This window comes from Crassostrea angulata, chromosome 9 (assembly GCF_025612915.1).
Source record: "Crassostrea angulata isolate pt1a10 chromosome 9, ASM2561291v2, whole genome shotgun sequence".
Lineage (NCBI taxonomy): Eukaryota > Metazoa > Mollusca > Bivalvia > Ostreida > Ostreidae > Magallana > Magallana angulata.
This window is the reverse complement of record NC_069119.1, coordinates 18947278-18963920: the sequence shown is the minus strand read 5'-3', so window position 1 is coordinate 18963920 and position 16643 is coordinate 18947278. Positions and strand designations below refer to the sequence as shown.

At 30.9% G+C, this 16643-nt stretch overlaps 3 protein-coding genes and 1 pseudogene across 5 annotated transcripts; all 4 read right to left on the bottom strand.

Moving 5' to 3' along the window:
- Positions 1–449: 449 nt before the first annotated feature.
- LOC128163987 (complement C1q tumor necrosis factor-related protein 3-like) lies at positions 450–2031 on the bottom strand. Its single transcript, XM_052827695.1, has 3 exons — positions 1966–2031; positions 1357–1562; positions 450–964 (listed from the first exon to the last, which is right to left on the bottom strand). The coding sequence occupies exons 2-3, from the start codon at positions 1529–1531 to the stop codon at positions 567–569; spliced, it is 573 nt and encodes a 190-aa protein (XP_052683655.1). The 5' UTR covers positions 1532–1562; positions 1966–2031; the 3' UTR covers positions 450–566.
- Positions 2032–4607: 2576 nt separating this feature from the next.
- LOC128162182 (tripartite motif-containing protein 5-like) lies at positions 4608–7791 on the bottom strand (annotated as a pseudogene).
- Positions 7792–9098: 1307 nt separating this feature from the next.
- Positions 9099–15001, bottom strand: LOC128162472 (complement C1q tumor necrosis factor-related protein 3-like). 3 transcript variants are annotated; one of them, XM_052825702.1, is made up of 3 exons: positions 14979–15001; positions 14560–14753; positions 9099–9499 (listed from the first exon to the last, which is right to left on the bottom strand). In XM_052825702.1, the coding sequence occupies exons 2-3, from the start codon at positions 14723–14725 to the stop codon at positions 9099–9101; spliced, it is 567 nt and encodes a 188-aa protein (XP_052681662.1). In that variant the 5' UTR covers positions 14726–14753; positions 14979–15001. The 3 variants fall into 3 exon arrangements, with proteins under 3 accessions (XP_052681662.1, XP_052681660.1, XP_052681659.1); XM_052825700.1 differs by lacking the exons at positions 14560–14753; positions 14979–15001 and adding exons at positions 9875–10075; positions 10390–10852; XM_052825699.1 differs by lacking the exons at positions 14560–14753; positions 14979–15001 and adding an exon at positions 9875–10365.
- LOC128162471 (E3 ubiquitin/ISG15 ligase TRIM25-like) lies at positions 12025–13918 on the bottom strand. The gene has a single exon (XM_052825698.1). The coding sequence runs from the start codon at positions 13905–13907 to the stop codon at positions 12702–12704; it is 1206 nt and encodes a 401-aa protein (XP_052681658.1). The 5' UTR covers positions 13908–13918; the 3' UTR covers positions 12025–12701.
- Positions 15002–16643: the final 1642 nt, after the last annotated feature.

Below are 16643 nucleotides of genomic sequence, written 5' to 3'. Positions count from 1 at the left end.
CCATTACAAATAATTTAGTATACTTAACATGACAAATTAACTTTTCAAAAGTAAAACTGAAAGAAAAAATAAACAATGTCCTTTAGAATTATTACATATTTCTTTTAGTTAAGCATTTTAGATATCATAATTACCCGGTATGTAAATCAAAACCAGATTCATACTTATTTATATAGTCTGTCCCAAGATATATTTGGTCTATTGGGATTTTGCATTGCAAAAGAGATAAAAGTACCCGGATGATAACGTTGAAAAATTGTGCGAGGTATTCCGAGTAAATTTTGAGTGAAGAAAACATAACATTTCCAGTTATAAATCTCCGTAAGAAATACGTTTTTCTTTCGTTTCTGTGACTATTTCTCAATGAAAAAGGATATGTCAATGAAGATATCTTGGATATATTTCCTTTCACCGATTTCAATTGCACTTCTTTCACAGGTTGATGTGTATTTTTATTAAAAATCGTCCAAATGTGCTGCATAAATATCTTGGGACAGGCGACATTGCAGAAAAATACATAACCCAATTGAAACTTGCAATTCATATTTTATTGACAGATTCTTGTCTTAGCAACCATTAATTTTGTACCCTGACAAATATGTATAATTCTCGTGTATTAAAGGAGCGGTGCCATGGAAACTTGCAATCCAGAATTGGTCCCCCTTCTTCAGTTTTCCTATAAAATGTCCCGACGTATTCTGCCAATTTGATGGCATACTTCCTATGCTTGCTCTTATTTTTCCATTCACATATCCATAAAGGTACACTTCGGATTTTGGTATATGGTAGGTCCATAAAAACGAATAGAGGCCATCTACAGGAGCTGTAAATTTACCGGTGGCCGGGTTATATCCATTTCCTTGGTTGATCTCAACGTTTTCAAACTTGATGATGGTGTCTTTGGGCACATTTTTAAGTCTTTTAGCCAAAAGTGCATGAAATACGATGGCTTTTCCTTGGCAGTCTTTAAAAAAACCAAATTTCATGGTGTTTGTTATTACAATCATGAGAAATGCTTTCGACCCAGAAATAATTAAATAAATCAACAGTTTTAATTTTTTTTTTACAAGAAATAAAGTAAGTACATGTAGTTACGATTTGTTACATGTACATTTAGTATTAGCCATATGCAAATACATGTATATATCGATTAAAAATAAATTGATTTAAAAAAAACCAGACAATGCACAGATTCAGTTAACATATCTCTAAAGCAGTTTAATGAATTAATAAATGCAGAATATTGTGCTTTAATGATTAAAAAATTACACTATTGAAGTAAATTAAAAAAGGTATTCAAATTCATAACAAATGAAGACAATTTTTCAAAGTTTTAAGAAATTTATTAAAGATTACCTTCTTTTCTAGTGGCACCTTTTTCACATTTTGGTTCCCATCCAATCTTATCGCAGATGTTTTGGTGTCTGGCATAGTTAGTGAGAAAGTTACTGGAATTTTGTTGGTCTGCACTCGACGCATACATAGCCACGCACAAAAGCGTCGCTATAATCTCTATTTTCAAGCAATCCATTGTTATAATCAAAGAATGGAGGGTGTAGTATCTAAAAACATGAATAATTTTCATCATTTTTATAATGTAGAATAACAATCAATGAAAATTTACTTTATATATATATATATATATATATATATATATATATATATATATATATATATATATATATATATATATATATATATATATATATATATATATATATATATTGTACATGGATTCACAATGTTTTTTTTATTGAAAAGACTGTTTCCGTAGACAATTTAGTGAGTCGATCCTCGAAATGAAAAGTTAGTCGGAATACGAAACTTGGCAACGAAATGTGTTTTGGCAAATCGAAATATTTTCCATCATTTTATTTTCGAAACTTCAATTTTTACAATTACTGTGAAATTTAATGCCCACAGATAAGGACGGAACAACTTTGCCACAAAAGATTGTTGTCTTACCTTTAGGAAATGTTCTCTCCAACTAAATGCTAATAAAAGAATGTAATACTTATAGTGACATGTATGTATATTTATATATAAATCTAAAATTAATCTGATATTCGGATGCAAATTGAAAGTGACATTAAAATGAAACTTTAGACCCTTGCATGATTTTTGTTTGGTTGCATGTACAAACATCTGGCCACGAATTTATAAAACTTTTTAGAATACAATAACTCCTACTCAATTGAATAATAAAAACATCTGACTATTTGCTTCCTAACTTCAGCTTTGTTTGAAGATAGGACTTGCACACAAATTACTCTATCTAAATCAACCGTATTACAAAGATACGAGAATTAAAAAAAATATGTATTTTATTTTTTAAGTGTTGTGAAAAATACAATCGATTTGAATAACCGCGCTTTAAAAATTGGTCACGTGACATCCATCTTGGTCCATCAACAACGGTGGCGACGACGAAAATTGAGGGGTAAACCGTCAATTTTGAGATTTGGCAACGACATAAAAAAGAGGCACGCTGACGGGGATAGGAACAAAAGGAAGATTATCATAGGATCATCATAGATATAATTTAGGAATAAAGCCCATGAAGCCGAAATAAACTTAATTAAAACAGGAATTTTTCAAAGCTCTTTCGGTAAACGGTACAGTTTCTTTTTTAAAATAGATGAAAACGTCTGCTTTTTTGGAGAGAAAATTCCCCGATCCAACAGAGAATATTAAACAATTAGATGTGTTTGTGACCGGTACATATTTATAACTATATCATAATTTCCCCAGAAAGAGAAGCTGAAGTTGTTCTGTCTTTTGAGTACACGAACTTGTAAATTAATGTCAATGACAAAAGTATGATAGTAATTTAATCTAAATATATTTTCACTGCATGAATTCACCCTGTAGTAAGTAATTCTATAGTATCGTCTTGGGTTTTACAAATGGGTAATGCAACAACATACCTTACATTTACGTTATTTGGTTATGCATCGGAAATAACAAAAAAAAAAGGATGTTTAATACTTTTAATCCTGATATCACTGCAGTTAGCTGACAACATGTTATTAGTCAATGACTCAGCAATAAATGTAATTAAAATATTATTAATAAAAGCGTTTGTAATGAATTTACTTAAAAATCAACAGAGCCTCTGCATATTAATGGAATATTTGTAAGTGGGTCAACGGGTAGGACTAATACCCCACATACACGGGAGTTCAGAGACCGATTATTATATAAATATTGTCATTTTAATGTCAATCAAGAAATTTTATAAACTTTATAAGAGGTATAAATACATTGGAATATCAAATTTAACATATATATATATATATATATATATATATATATATATATATATATATATATATATATATATATATATATATATATATATATATATTAATGAACAATAAATGGGTTTTTTTTTCTCAATGCTTGTTGTTGACTATACATAGCATGTATCAATAACTCAAAGATCTTTAAGATTTGTTTAATCTGTGTCAATGAAATTGTAACATGTACGAAGAATTAATATATACTTTTTCCTATTTCCGAATGTTAAAACAAATTCCTACATATCCAAATTTTTCGTGAGAGGACAGGAAACTTATATAATACAGTAGATGAGTTTTGGTTTTTTTTTCAAAAATCAATTTTTGTTTTTACTTAAAAAGTGTATAGTAACTAGTAAACTGTTTTCTATCCTTCATAAACGTATAGAAATGAACTTTAGAAGCTCCCATAATGCAGGGTTTTGCTCCATTTATTTTAAAATTCTTATTTCAATTTAATGTCACCCCCTTAGAATGTTCGAACCTCCGGCGCTTGAAACGAACCTAGCTACGACGCTAATTTTCCCTTTTTAAATATAATCTCTTAAAATCTCTTCAAATATAAAAAGGGTAGTAACACAAAATAAATTAAAACTAGGTAAATCCATGTAAGTTTCCATCAAGAAGTTGCATGGGTTTTATTAGTCAAGTTCGTATTCCGTGTGTTCCGTATTTTTGATTTATAAGTTATCGATGAATTTTCGTTCAGAGGAATTTTTGAATAAAGAACAAATAAACACTCTCAGTACATGCATCATTCATGAAGAATAGTATTTGTTCCGTTCACCGTGTCGATGACGCTATTTTTAAATTGTGTTTCCCCTTTACTTCACATACTTAACAATTTAGCATCGTTTATATCGTTCTACCTTACTATATAAATTAAGACATAAAAAACCTGCTTCTAAGTTGTAAACATACCTTGTAACCTGGATGTCCAACATCATCATTAATGCCACATAATGGTACCTCTCTCAGGGACTTGACAATACTATCTGTTTTATCTGCTGACCCTCATGTGAAGAGGTTTAATTTGTACAAGATTCCCTCAATCAGTTCCAACTTCTTGCACACTCTCAGGAACTTCTGTACCTGCAAGAGTTTCCTTCTAACACTTTCTCCCCTTGGTCTTAAACCGCTTCTCATGATATCTATTACTCGCCCAATAGTCTTTTATTGGGACTGTTCCTGTCTCCAGTCTTTCCTAGTAAATGTATCAGATGAATTCGACTTATCCTCGGCCGACGATCGAATGATATGCATTCATGGTTACACTCTGACAAGTGGTACAGATACCATAACTGACTGTCAGATAACCTTCACTGTGTCATTTAAGACTACTGGCTTGCGCGACAATCCGTCGGCATCGCCGTTGAGGTGTCCACTCCTGTAAGAATGTTTGAAATCATAGGTAGCTACCAATCTTTGGCTTGTAGCATCGTGTTTGGCCTTTGAAAAGATATACGTAAGATTATTATTATTTGTGATGACCTCAAACTGGTTCCCATTTAAAAAGTAATGGGGCTTATCACACACAGCCCATTTAAGCGCCAAGAAATCGAGCTTATGTGCCGGATAATTAGTCTCACTGTGTCTGAGTCTTCTGCTGGCATATGCTATCACTCTCTTTTTTCCTCCTTGGTTTTGAAACAAGACCGCTCCTAATATAGGTAAAGATGTTAACTTCTTTTTAATGATGGTGAAAGCTGTTTCCTCTACATACATCCATCTCCATGGCACTGGTTTCTATATATATATATATATATATATATATATATATATATATATATATATATATATATATATATATATATATATATATATAATAAACAGGTTCAATGTTGTCACATTTTCTATTTCCGGTGCAGATACACACTCTGCGACACGGAACGGAGTGGTCTTGGCAGTTATATCTAATAATTTTCTCCGCTTGTGTAAAACACGATTTTTTTCTTTAATAGCAATACGATACGTCCTTCAATCGTCCGATGACAAAACTTAATGATCTTTTGTGAGGAGGATACGCTTATGATATTTTGCACGCAAATTTCATAATTTATCTTTACATATCAAACAAAACTGCGTAGCTACTTCTTCTTCTCAAACTCTTTGACAACCATCACAAAAGTTTTCATGCAAAGATTGAGTTACTTTTCCAAGTCTGTCATTAATTTGCCCAGTCCTTAAGCTCTGATGAAATGTTTTCAGTGGGAATGAAGTCCCGACAAAGTGTACAAAAGAACCCCACAGACGCCTCCTTTGAATGACACACAGACAGGATGTGATTGTTCAAGCACTCCTGACAGAACGAATGGGAAAATGGGAGACATTTTGGAGATTTAAAATCTTCAAAGCAAATGGGACATTTTGTGAAATCGTTACAGTTAACCCTCTTGTAATTTTCCTCAAAATTTAAGGAATATACATTTCACAGCATCTCTCTCTCTCTCTCTGTCTCTGTCTCTCTGTCTCTCTCTCTCTCTCTGTCTCTCTCTCTCTCTCTCTCTCTCTCTCTCTCTCTCTCTCTCTCTCTATATATATATATAGTTACGTAGTCGAGTGTCGAACGCGTAAGAGTAATAAAAAAGTCTTGTTGCCAATATCTCCAACATGTAAGGTCGGTGATTTACTAAATAAGCACGAGTTCTGCAGATTTAAAATGCACGTGAATGCATCGAATCTACGTCTGCATCGATTAAAAGGCAATCTTTTAAACACAAAAAGTGCTTAACCATTGACTGGTATGGAATTCTTATATATATATATATATATATATATATATATATATATATATATATATATATATATATATATATATATATATATATATATATATATATATTGAAACACAATAAAATCCACAGTGGTCGGCGAGTTATAGATAAAAATGAAATAAGAAAACACGAAAAACGTTCAATATAGCTTAAGCGCTTTCATTTTAAAATCTTCAGAAGCTATATAATTATTAATAATATATAATTATATAGCTTCTGAAGATTTTAAAATGAAAGCGCTTAAGCTATATTGAACGTTTTTCGTGTTTTCTTATTTCATTTTTATATATATATATATATATATATATATATATATATATATATATATATATATATATATATATATATATATATATATATATATATATATATATATATATATGTGTGTGTGTGTGTGTGTGTGTGTGTGTGTGTTTTAAAACCATATTTTTTTAAAATGACACTGCGTGCAAAAATAAGGGCAACAGATAACCAATACTGTCAATGATATTCAACAGGATCCGATACTTTGAACCATCTGTAAGTTTTAAAACAGTTTGCTATAATATGTGTTTCTGTGGTATAATAATAATTCAAGCTAAGGACCGTAACACAACTTACTATTGTGGTGGCTTTGATCCTTTAACTTTATCCTAAATCTAATAAGGTAAAGGTAAGCAGAATGAAACATTTATATTTATTATACCTTCATGTTAAATACTGAAATCTGATTGGTTTAGACGCAGTTGATAATCAGTTCTATTACCATCAGTGTTAGCAACACACTTGGCAACGGGTAACATAACGAATTGTTACATGCGCGCAAATGATGCGCGTATGGTTCGCCGTAAAAATTCAAGCCATTCCTATAGAAAAGCTGTTAAAATTATGATATTCAGTATAATAAAATAAATAGTGCCTGTTTTGGAGGATAACAGTCGAAATCGAAACCCTTAGAAAACCATTGTCAACCTCCGCTTTCTCGGGGTGTCAATTTTGACTGTTACCCTCCAAAACAGGCACTATTTATATAACAGCACATGCAATGTCACATGCACCCAGCACATGCAATGTCACATGCACCCAGCATATGCAATGTCACATGCATCACTATCCTCCTTCACGTGTAAATTATTGGGTAATATGTATATTATTGATTTGTTTTACATTGCTTTCGATTCATATCTATTCACACATTTACTGTAATGTAACATTTAGTTGAACTATAATTATGTACAGTTGATGATCATTGCTTTCATATTTTCGGAATGTAGTCAATGAATCGAAAACATATATTGATTAATTTGATTGCTGTTTGTTCATGTAATTGGTTTAGTGTAGCATTCTAGTTATCATGTTGATCAAATACATGTAGCTAGACCCATTATATATTTTTACATGCTCTGTGCAGAAAATGCTCATTATCGATAACAAATATAGTTTATAAACTAAATATCCTTATGCAGTTGTTTTTGTAAATAAGTTTAATAATAAACATTTACATAATCTGTAATCAGTGTTTTTTCCCCTTTTCCATCTTAAACACTTAGATAAACTAACTAAAGTCCTTATATGATAAAAGCAGAAAGGAATGGGCTATCAGACCAAAAAAGTTGTAAAACATTGCAAGATTATCTTTTGGTAAACAGTAATGAAAAAATTGAAATAATCATTTAAGTTCATTATTAAAAAGGTGTTACAATTGATAGTTTATGGACAGTTTTATTTCTAACAGCCATTTATTTTGAATCCAGAAAGGCGTGTATAGTTTTCCTGTGTTATGGTAGCTCTATGATAATAAATTTCGACCCAGAATTGATCTCCTTCCTTCCTTCAGTCTTGCTAGAAGATGGCGAGGATGCTCCTGTTGTTCCTGTAAAAAGCTCTTAGCTTCCCATTTACAAAACCACAAAGATACACGCTTTAGAAACCGCTTTGTATGTGATAGGACCACAACACGTTTTCCTTTGAAAGGAATATTAATGATTGGCATGTTGTATCATTTGTCATCTCAGTATGTTAACGTAATACGAAAGCATTACGATACATGCAATAAACTATATATTAGAATATCGTAAAATATTTACTGTAAACAAAACACATGCAGGGCTCGTGAATATTCTCCTGTTCATGTTTGTTGATAAAAAATGTCTAAGTCTTTTCTACTTCTTCAAGGTAATAGCTGTTCTCAGTTTTTAAAATAACCACAATTATTATTTTGTAAGCATGTATTTTGCTTGCTTATCATAGGAGTTGACTACAACCTAAATTCATTTTTGTAAGTGAGACCCTTTGAGGGGTTATTTGACCATTTATATCTGTTCATTTTAAAATGAAAAGAAATTGGAAAACCATTAATAGATTATCAAGAAAGTGATCATGTTTTCCGTTTGAGGGTCCTTTTTACCTCATATACCACGATGATCGTAGTCGGCGAATATCTTAATTGTAGTTTTCAGCACGTGTCAGTCACTGTCAATCAAAATCCACGTTATACAAATAAACGATATTAGATTATTCCGGTTTGCACGACTCTTAAATTTCCGGAAGCTCATAATTACATTAAATAGGTAAGTGAAAGGGATTTTTATCTATTTCAACTGTTACAATCAACGTTATTTCCTATTTCCTAACGAAACAATGGGTAAATCTGAAGTTATTCACACACGTGCCGTCTCTTTAAATTAACTTACTATTTATAATATTAACTTTTCATCACTCCTAATGAGTGATCGGCTGTAAACAATGGGTCATAATTCTTTATGAGTGACTAGGTATAAACATTTCTAAAAATAGCATAAGTAACTGAAAATAGGAAAATCGATACATAAACTTGTCTAACTAATAATAAATGAATGAGTCTGGAATTTCAAAGTGTTACATCATGGTTACAGGATAATAATCTAATTTTTTTTAAGATTAATTAAATTTTCTGCAAATTCATTTAATCTAATGACTGCACGTGACGGTCAGTTATCCGATGCAAATGATTGCAACTAAAAAGAAGAAAAAGTTATAAAATATGTTTTATTTACAAATATTTGATTCAACACCCACTGATTTTATAACCTGACAAGTATGTATAACTTTCGAATATAATAGTAGCAGTAAAGTGTTCAATTTGGATCCAAAACTTGTCTCCTTTCTTCAGTTTTGCTACAAAATGGCCCGACGTATTCTGCACATTTGTCGCTCGAGTTCCGGAACTCGCTCTTGGCTTTCCATCCACATATCCAAAAAGGTACACCTTGGAATCTTTAGGTATATGGTAGGTCCATAAAAACGAATAGAGGCCATCCACAGGGGCAGTAAATTTACCGGTGGTCCGGTTATAACCATTTCCATCGTTGACCTCAACGTTTTCAAACTTGATGATGGTGTGTTTAGGCACGTTGGTAAGTCTTTTAGACAAAATTGCATGAAAGGCGATTGCTTTTCCTTGGCAGTCTTAAAAAAAACAACATTCACGTTGTTAGTTATAAGAATTATAAGAAATGCATTTGCCCAATAATGGATAAAGCAACAATTTTAAGAGATTGGTATAAAATATAAGAAATAAAGTAAGAAGTTACGATTTGTTACATGTTCATTTAAAATTAGTCATTTATAAATATAGATTAAAAAGTGGTTCAAAAAACACGACAAAATCCACAAAATCAGTCACATAAGTTTAACTAGTTTAATGAATTAGTAAATGATGAATATTGTGCTTTAATCAATTGAATACGTTAGACTATTTGCGTAAATTAAAAAAAAAGGTTATTCAGGTTTATATCAAATAAAAACAATTTTAGGTTTAAAAAGTTTAGTAAAACATTATACCTTCTTTTCTACCTTTTCCACATTTGGGTTCCCATCCTATCTTATCGCAGATGTTTTGGTGTTTGGCATAACTAGTGAGAAAGCTACTGGAGTTTTGTTGGTCAGCACTCGAGAAAGTGATCACATACATAGCCACGCACAAAACCGTCGCTATAAACTGTATTTTCATGCAATCCATTGGTATAATCAATGAATGAAGGTCTAAAAGCATATCATTAGTTTTTTAATGCAATATAATAAAAATGAGAGGTTACGTCATGTATACACATTGTATACTGCAAACGATTTCATCATGATATGTGTTGAAGAGCTATTTGCGTAGAATTCTTTGGTGATTCCATCAACGAAATGAACAATTTTAGTTGGTATATTAAACTTGCCTACTAAATTGATTTTTGGAAAATCGGACTATTATTCCTTAAATTTATTTTTGAAACTTTTTTACGATTGATTTGATGCCCATGAATAATAATGGAACAACATTACAGTAAAAGAATGTTTATTTGTTGTCTTACCTTTAGGAAGAAACGAAATGCTCTATTCCACTAAATGTCAGTAAATGAATGAATATTTATGTACATGTAAAAATATTTTGAAATTCAGACGCTAATTAAAAGTGACATTAAAATGAAACTTTAGAACCTTGCGTGATATTTGTTTAGTTACATGTACGAACACATGACCCCGAATGTATAACACATTTTAGAATACCCATACTCCTTACGTTTTTCAAAATTATATGAATATACAAGTATTAACCTGATAACTTGACGTTCTGAATTCAATGTTGCCGATATCTTCTTATAAACTACACAATAAAATAAAATACCGATTTTAAATCGAAAAATAGCTAAATATGGATATAATTGTGTATCTTTTTTATAATGCTTACTTTCCTTCCTTGTTACTTGAATAATATAATAATTCCCAATCATTGGAAGATTTAAAATTTAAATACATTCATTGGAGTTAAACCGAATCAATTCGCAATCAATTTTTTCTTCTTAAATTTAAAATATGAGATATATATATATATATATATATATATATATATATATATATATATATATATATATATATATATATATATATAAATATATATATATATATATATATATATATATATATATATATATATATATATATATATATATATATATATATCAAGCTGATAAAATGTAGACCCGCATAATGAACAAACACTCCAGGAAAGCTTATATGAATACACTTATCGATTGAACAGCATTTATTATACAAGCACATTTCCTCAATAAGTATAAGTAATAGAAAGTTTATTCATTTACCGAAAAATACATTTACAAATGTACGTTTTTCATATATTTGCCTAAATTTTGTGTTATGGGCAGTGTCACCTCAAAACACAAACACAAAAACACACACCAAAAGTGATTCGGAATATCCCTTCAACTTTCTTTATTGCGTAAGACTTATATCTTATTGTACATCAAATGTTTTTAACAGAATGTTTGCAGCACATTGCATGGATTTACTAACAAACTGGTAATAGCAACAATGAATATGTAGTACAGTAATAATAACATTGGAGAATGTACAATTCAATACAACAATTTACTTACAACAATTGTTGAATAGTATATCAACATCGTGTAGTTTGAAGGCATAATGCAAGAACTTCTCTAAGTTACAATGTTCTCTAACATTGCTTACACATCATAGCTATATAAATATATACATTGATGGTATTTCCAATAGTAATTTTTGATATATTTGTCTCGTAATTGCTGGTAGCGTTGACATATTAAGACAATTGAAAGTGATCCCAATCAACTGTAAATAACTTTGATTGTTAGACCACGCCTAACCCATACGATAAAAATATTACTTGAAGAAATGATTTTAGAATCCTCATATCGTTTGGAAATACTTCCTTAATCAGATGAAATTAAATAAACGCTGTGAAACACATGTACACCGATATGTATATAGATATGAGTTAAAAACGTTTTAGTGCAACTGAGTCATAAAATGCAAGATATTGTTTTAATTTACAAGTACATGTCTGTCTTTTTTCATTACCAAAGAATCAGACAACTCTATATAATGGGTTTCTCTACATTTATTCTGTTAGTTGACACTCTATTAAAAAGTGAAACAAAGTAAACAATGTGGATTTTTTCAAAAAGTCGCAATTTTTTTTTTTTTTTAAATCATGGTATTCACATTCATAACTACTTTTCAAAGTAAAACATGTTGATCATTTGAATTATATATTTACATCTACTGAGTATGATTCCCACTATTTCTTACGGAAATTAACGTTTTATATATATTATTATATCATTATATAATTCACGGCTCTATAAAAACAGCCAGACTGAAATATACACGGCCCTTTCATCGATTGTTTATGAACAATAGTTAAGTGAATTTTACTTACTTTTTACAATCGTTTTATAAATTCGTCAAACATAAACAATAAAATGCCTTCATTGATGATACATGCTGTTTCTGAAAGTGGCGATCATTGCAGAAAAAAATGTCATTACCGGCAAACGCAAGTTATGTATTTTTTCTGCAATTTTGCCACCTTCATATCCCACATGGATCACCAAAGAAAGCATTTTATTGTTTAAGAAAATCAACAGTAATATTGGTAATTTCATTTCAAAACGTTTTATGATTTATCAACAACCCGAGTGGTTCTGAACGACACGATGTCACACATACATGTATTGCTATTTCTGGAAACATTAATTAATTATTAATAAAACAGCATTTCCTTCGTAGATTACATTTAAAATGTCAATGTCATCTATCAAAAAGTTCCATGTCGCTACATTACATCTTATGTATTATAACTTTTGCGTGTTCTCATGAGATATGCATAATGTAACTTGCTTGGTGTGGGCATGCGATTTTCTTCTGTATGAAATGTTTTTATTATTTCAACATTTACATTGCCCAGGTAGTCCATGCCTTCAAAGCACTTTGAATCAAAATTAGATGTCACTTTCATCAATCTTAGACAAGTCTTGTTTTTTAAATACAAATCTTTTAATGTTGAATATTTTTTGCTGATTTCATAAAATTCGCGGACGAACTGAACATCATCTCTCTCCTCTTTCATAGAGTTGAACGATTTTTTACATCGTTTCAGATAAGAAAATTTGTCACCAAGGGAATCTGCATTTTCTTGCAATTTTCCTCTGCACTCCTTGGATTTTTCGGAGAGCTTTCTGAGATATTCATTTTTTATTTTTTCGATATGCTTTTGTAAATTTGTATACATCGCTTCTGCTTCCTCAGTCAAATTGTCCGACGTCTCTTCAATGTCCGCAATATTTTTCTCTAGTTCATTTTTTATGTCCGTCATTTCTTTCTCTAGCTCTCCCATGGCAACAAATAACTTGTAATGTTCTTTTGTTCGTAGCCTCTCGGCTGTTTCCGTAACCGTTTCAATGTTGTCACATTTTCTATGTCCGGTGCAAATACACACTGTGCAACACGGAATGGAGTGGTCTTGGCAGTAATATCTAATAATTTCCTCTGCATGTGTATAACATGATTTTCTTGTTTCCATGACGATGGGAGACTTCTTTAATTCGTCCATTGACAAAACTTCATGATCTTTTGTGACAACTAAACGCCTGTGATATTTGACGCACATACCGCACAGTTTTTCTTTACACATCAAACAAAACTGCTTTGCTTCTTCTTCTTCTCCATCTCTTTGACAACCATCACAAAGGTTTCCCTGCGAAGCTTGAGATATATTTCCAAGTCTGTCATTAGTTGGAAAATCGTTCGCCCAATCTTTTAACTCTGCTAAAATGTTTTCAGCCGGAATGAAGTCCCGACAGAGGGGACAAGAGAACCCCACGGGCGAATGTTTTGAAAGACACGAAGACTCTATGTGGTTCTTTAAGCACACATGACAAAACGAATGGGAACACGGAAGACATTTTGGCGATTTAAAATCTTCAAAGCAAATGGAACATTTTGTGAAATCGTTGCAGATATCACTCTCGTAGTTTACCCTAGATAATGCCATGTCAGTAACCTAACAGTAACTTGTTAAAAGATCATTATAGATGACTTACAGAAACCATACAGATCACAACTTGTTGCGGTTAAGTTCACAATTTGTTTTTTTTTTTTATATTTATCGACTATATTGTATGAACTCCTCTGGTTGCAGTTCATAATTTGTACATCATTAAATAATGTTAATATGATATTTTGTTCTGTAATCTATTCACAGGTGGCCATGAAAATTCATAGGTCTTTTGATTTGTTTTTAAAGCTGTTAAGTTCCTTTGGTCCAGAGCCATTTAAATTTTATCGGGTAAGCTTTGCTAAACATTTAAGCGATAAATTATTTTTAACTTTTTTTTTTTTTTTTTTTTTTTACAAAATTTAACTTTCGCTTTGCGATATACCAAGAAAGAGAGTGGGACACTCGCAACTTCACGTTCATTTCCGGAGAATTTCGAATTATTATCAGATGGCACTTCTCAAACTCAATATTGTGAACAACCTAATAGAGAGCCAACAACTGTTCAGTTAATGGACTAAACTTACTTTTTTCAGCTTTTAAAGTTCAACATAATACACTCTTGGGGTAGAATTATTTTCTTATGGTCATTTTAATTTCAATGAAAACAATTCTTAGTTTAACAAAATTAAAAACTACATTATTTTACCTTTTTTACATTTTGGTTCATATCCTATCTTATGGCAGATATTTTGGTGTCTGGCATAGTTACTAAGGAAGCTACTGGAGTTTTGTTGATCAGCACTGGTGAAAGCAATCACATACATAGCAACGCACAAAAACGTCGCCAAAAAATGAATTTTCATGCAATCCATTGGTAACTTCAATGAATGGAGGATCAATCTAAAACATAACATCATTTTTGATAATGCAGCAAAGTGAATAATAAAATGTTATACTTGATATGTAAATTGTATACAGTTCAGTCGAAATACGAAAGAGAAATGTGTTTTGATAGAATGAACTGTTATTAACAAACCTATGTAATTATCTTCTAGACTTTCAATTTCAAATATTTCTGCGAAATTTAATGCCCACGAATTATGATGAAACACAATGTTGCCTTACCTTTAGGAAGAGTAGAAATGTTCTGTCTAGTAGAAGTAAATGAATCTACGTATCTTTATGTACATACAAAAATTATTTGATACTTGGATGCGAATAAAACTGACATTAAATTGAAACTTTAGACCCTTGCGTGATTTTGATGTTAAAAACAACTGAACTTAAAGTAGACAACAAAATATAAATATAATATTTTGTAGTTCTGATTGCAATGTTACATTCACATGTGACGAATACATTATCTTACATATTAACAACATAAGGATACATATTAATGAATTGGAGTGCTTCTGCGGTTTCAAATGAGAAAATTAATGTCCTTCTATATGTGAAGATTTTCTTTGTTTATTGCAGTTTAAGGTTATCTAATTAACTCAACTCTAAAACAAAATAACTGAAAAAATAAAAAAGCAATGAAGAAGACCCTATATATATGGATAAGGTCGAGTAGAAGAAATTTTCGTTCATCTAAATTCGTAAATAAGTTTTTATTCACACAATAGATGTTAGTTTTATTTTTAGATTCCAATGCTTGGTGGTTAGAAAAAATATTTCCTAAAAAACCAGTAATAGTTTCCTGATATTTTTTATTGACCGAGCTTATGTATAACCTTTGAATCTTTAGAAGATGTACTAATTAGATAATAAAATTGGCTGCTAGACCATAAAAATATTAACGGAGGAAATAATTTTAAATCGTTCTACTGTTTGAAATAAAAATCATTAAAAGAGGCAATAAATAAAATAATAATGAGTTTAAAATCAGTCAAATCCGTTTGAGTCCAAACTCTCAAATTATATTATCTGACCAAATAGTACACAGTATTACATTCTCATTTCCAAAGAATTTGATGACCCCCTTTAATATTTTTCTCTATTTTTTCTGTTTGTTGATATATATTCTATTTGAAAGTGATGCAAAGCAAATATTATGCATTGTTTGGCAAAAAAAGATTATGCAAATGCAAGGAAGAAACAAGAATGAATTTTAAAAATCTATATATTATTCCATTTAATTCCAATTTCAACAATAACTATCATTCCATGATATTCATACTTGAGCGTTAAACAAGTAGATTATAAATAAGGTCATAGTGAAAGCTTAAGACAAGAGAACCCCATGGGCGCCGTCTTTGAATGACACGAAGACTCTATGTGGTTCTTGAGATACTCATGACAAATCGAATGGGAACACGGAAGACATCTTGACATTGAAATCTTCAACGCAAATGGGACATTTTGTGATATCGTTGCATATTTTACCCTCGTAGTTTACCTTAGATAATGCCATGTCAGCAACCAAATGGCAACTTTAGATGACTCACAGAAATCGTGCAGACCACAACTCGTGGCTTGTATTTGTATTTTTAATTATCGTCTGTATTGTATAAAGGCCATGAATTCTGGTACAAAAGTTTCGCATCATTTAATATGTTAATATGATATTTTTCTGCAATTCATTCACGGGTGACCATTAAGGTCCTTACACATGTCGGTCTTTTGATTTTTTTAAAAGCTGTTAAGTTCCTGTGGCGAAAAACTATTTAAATTTTATCGGGTTAGCTTAGCTAACCAATTAAGCGATAAATCATTATTTTGTTCCAAAATGATCACAAAAATAACTTTCGTTTTGCGATAAACCAAGAAAGAGGGTGATACACTCGCAAC

Coding starts and splice junctions, on each gene's coding strand:
- LOC128163987 (XM_052827695.1), bottom strand. CDS start 1,531: ATGGATTGCTTGAAAATAGAGATTATAGCGACGCTTTTGTGCGTGGCT. Junction 965..1,356: donor AGGTGCCACTAGAAAAGAAG/GTAATCTTTAAT, acceptor GTTTTTTTAAAG/ACTGCCAAGGAAAAGCCATC.
- LOC128162472 (XM_052825699.1), bottom strand. CDS start 10,085: ATGCTTTTAGACCTTCATTCATTGATTATACCAATGGATTGCATGAAA. Junction 9,500..9,874: donor TGGAAAAGGTAGAAAAGAAG/GTATAATGTTTT, acceptor GTTTTTTTTAAG/ACTGCCAAGGAAAAGCAATC.
- LOC128162471 (XM_052825698.1), bottom strand. CDS start 13,907: ATGGCATTATCTAGGGTAAACTACGAGAGTGATATCTGCAACGATTTC.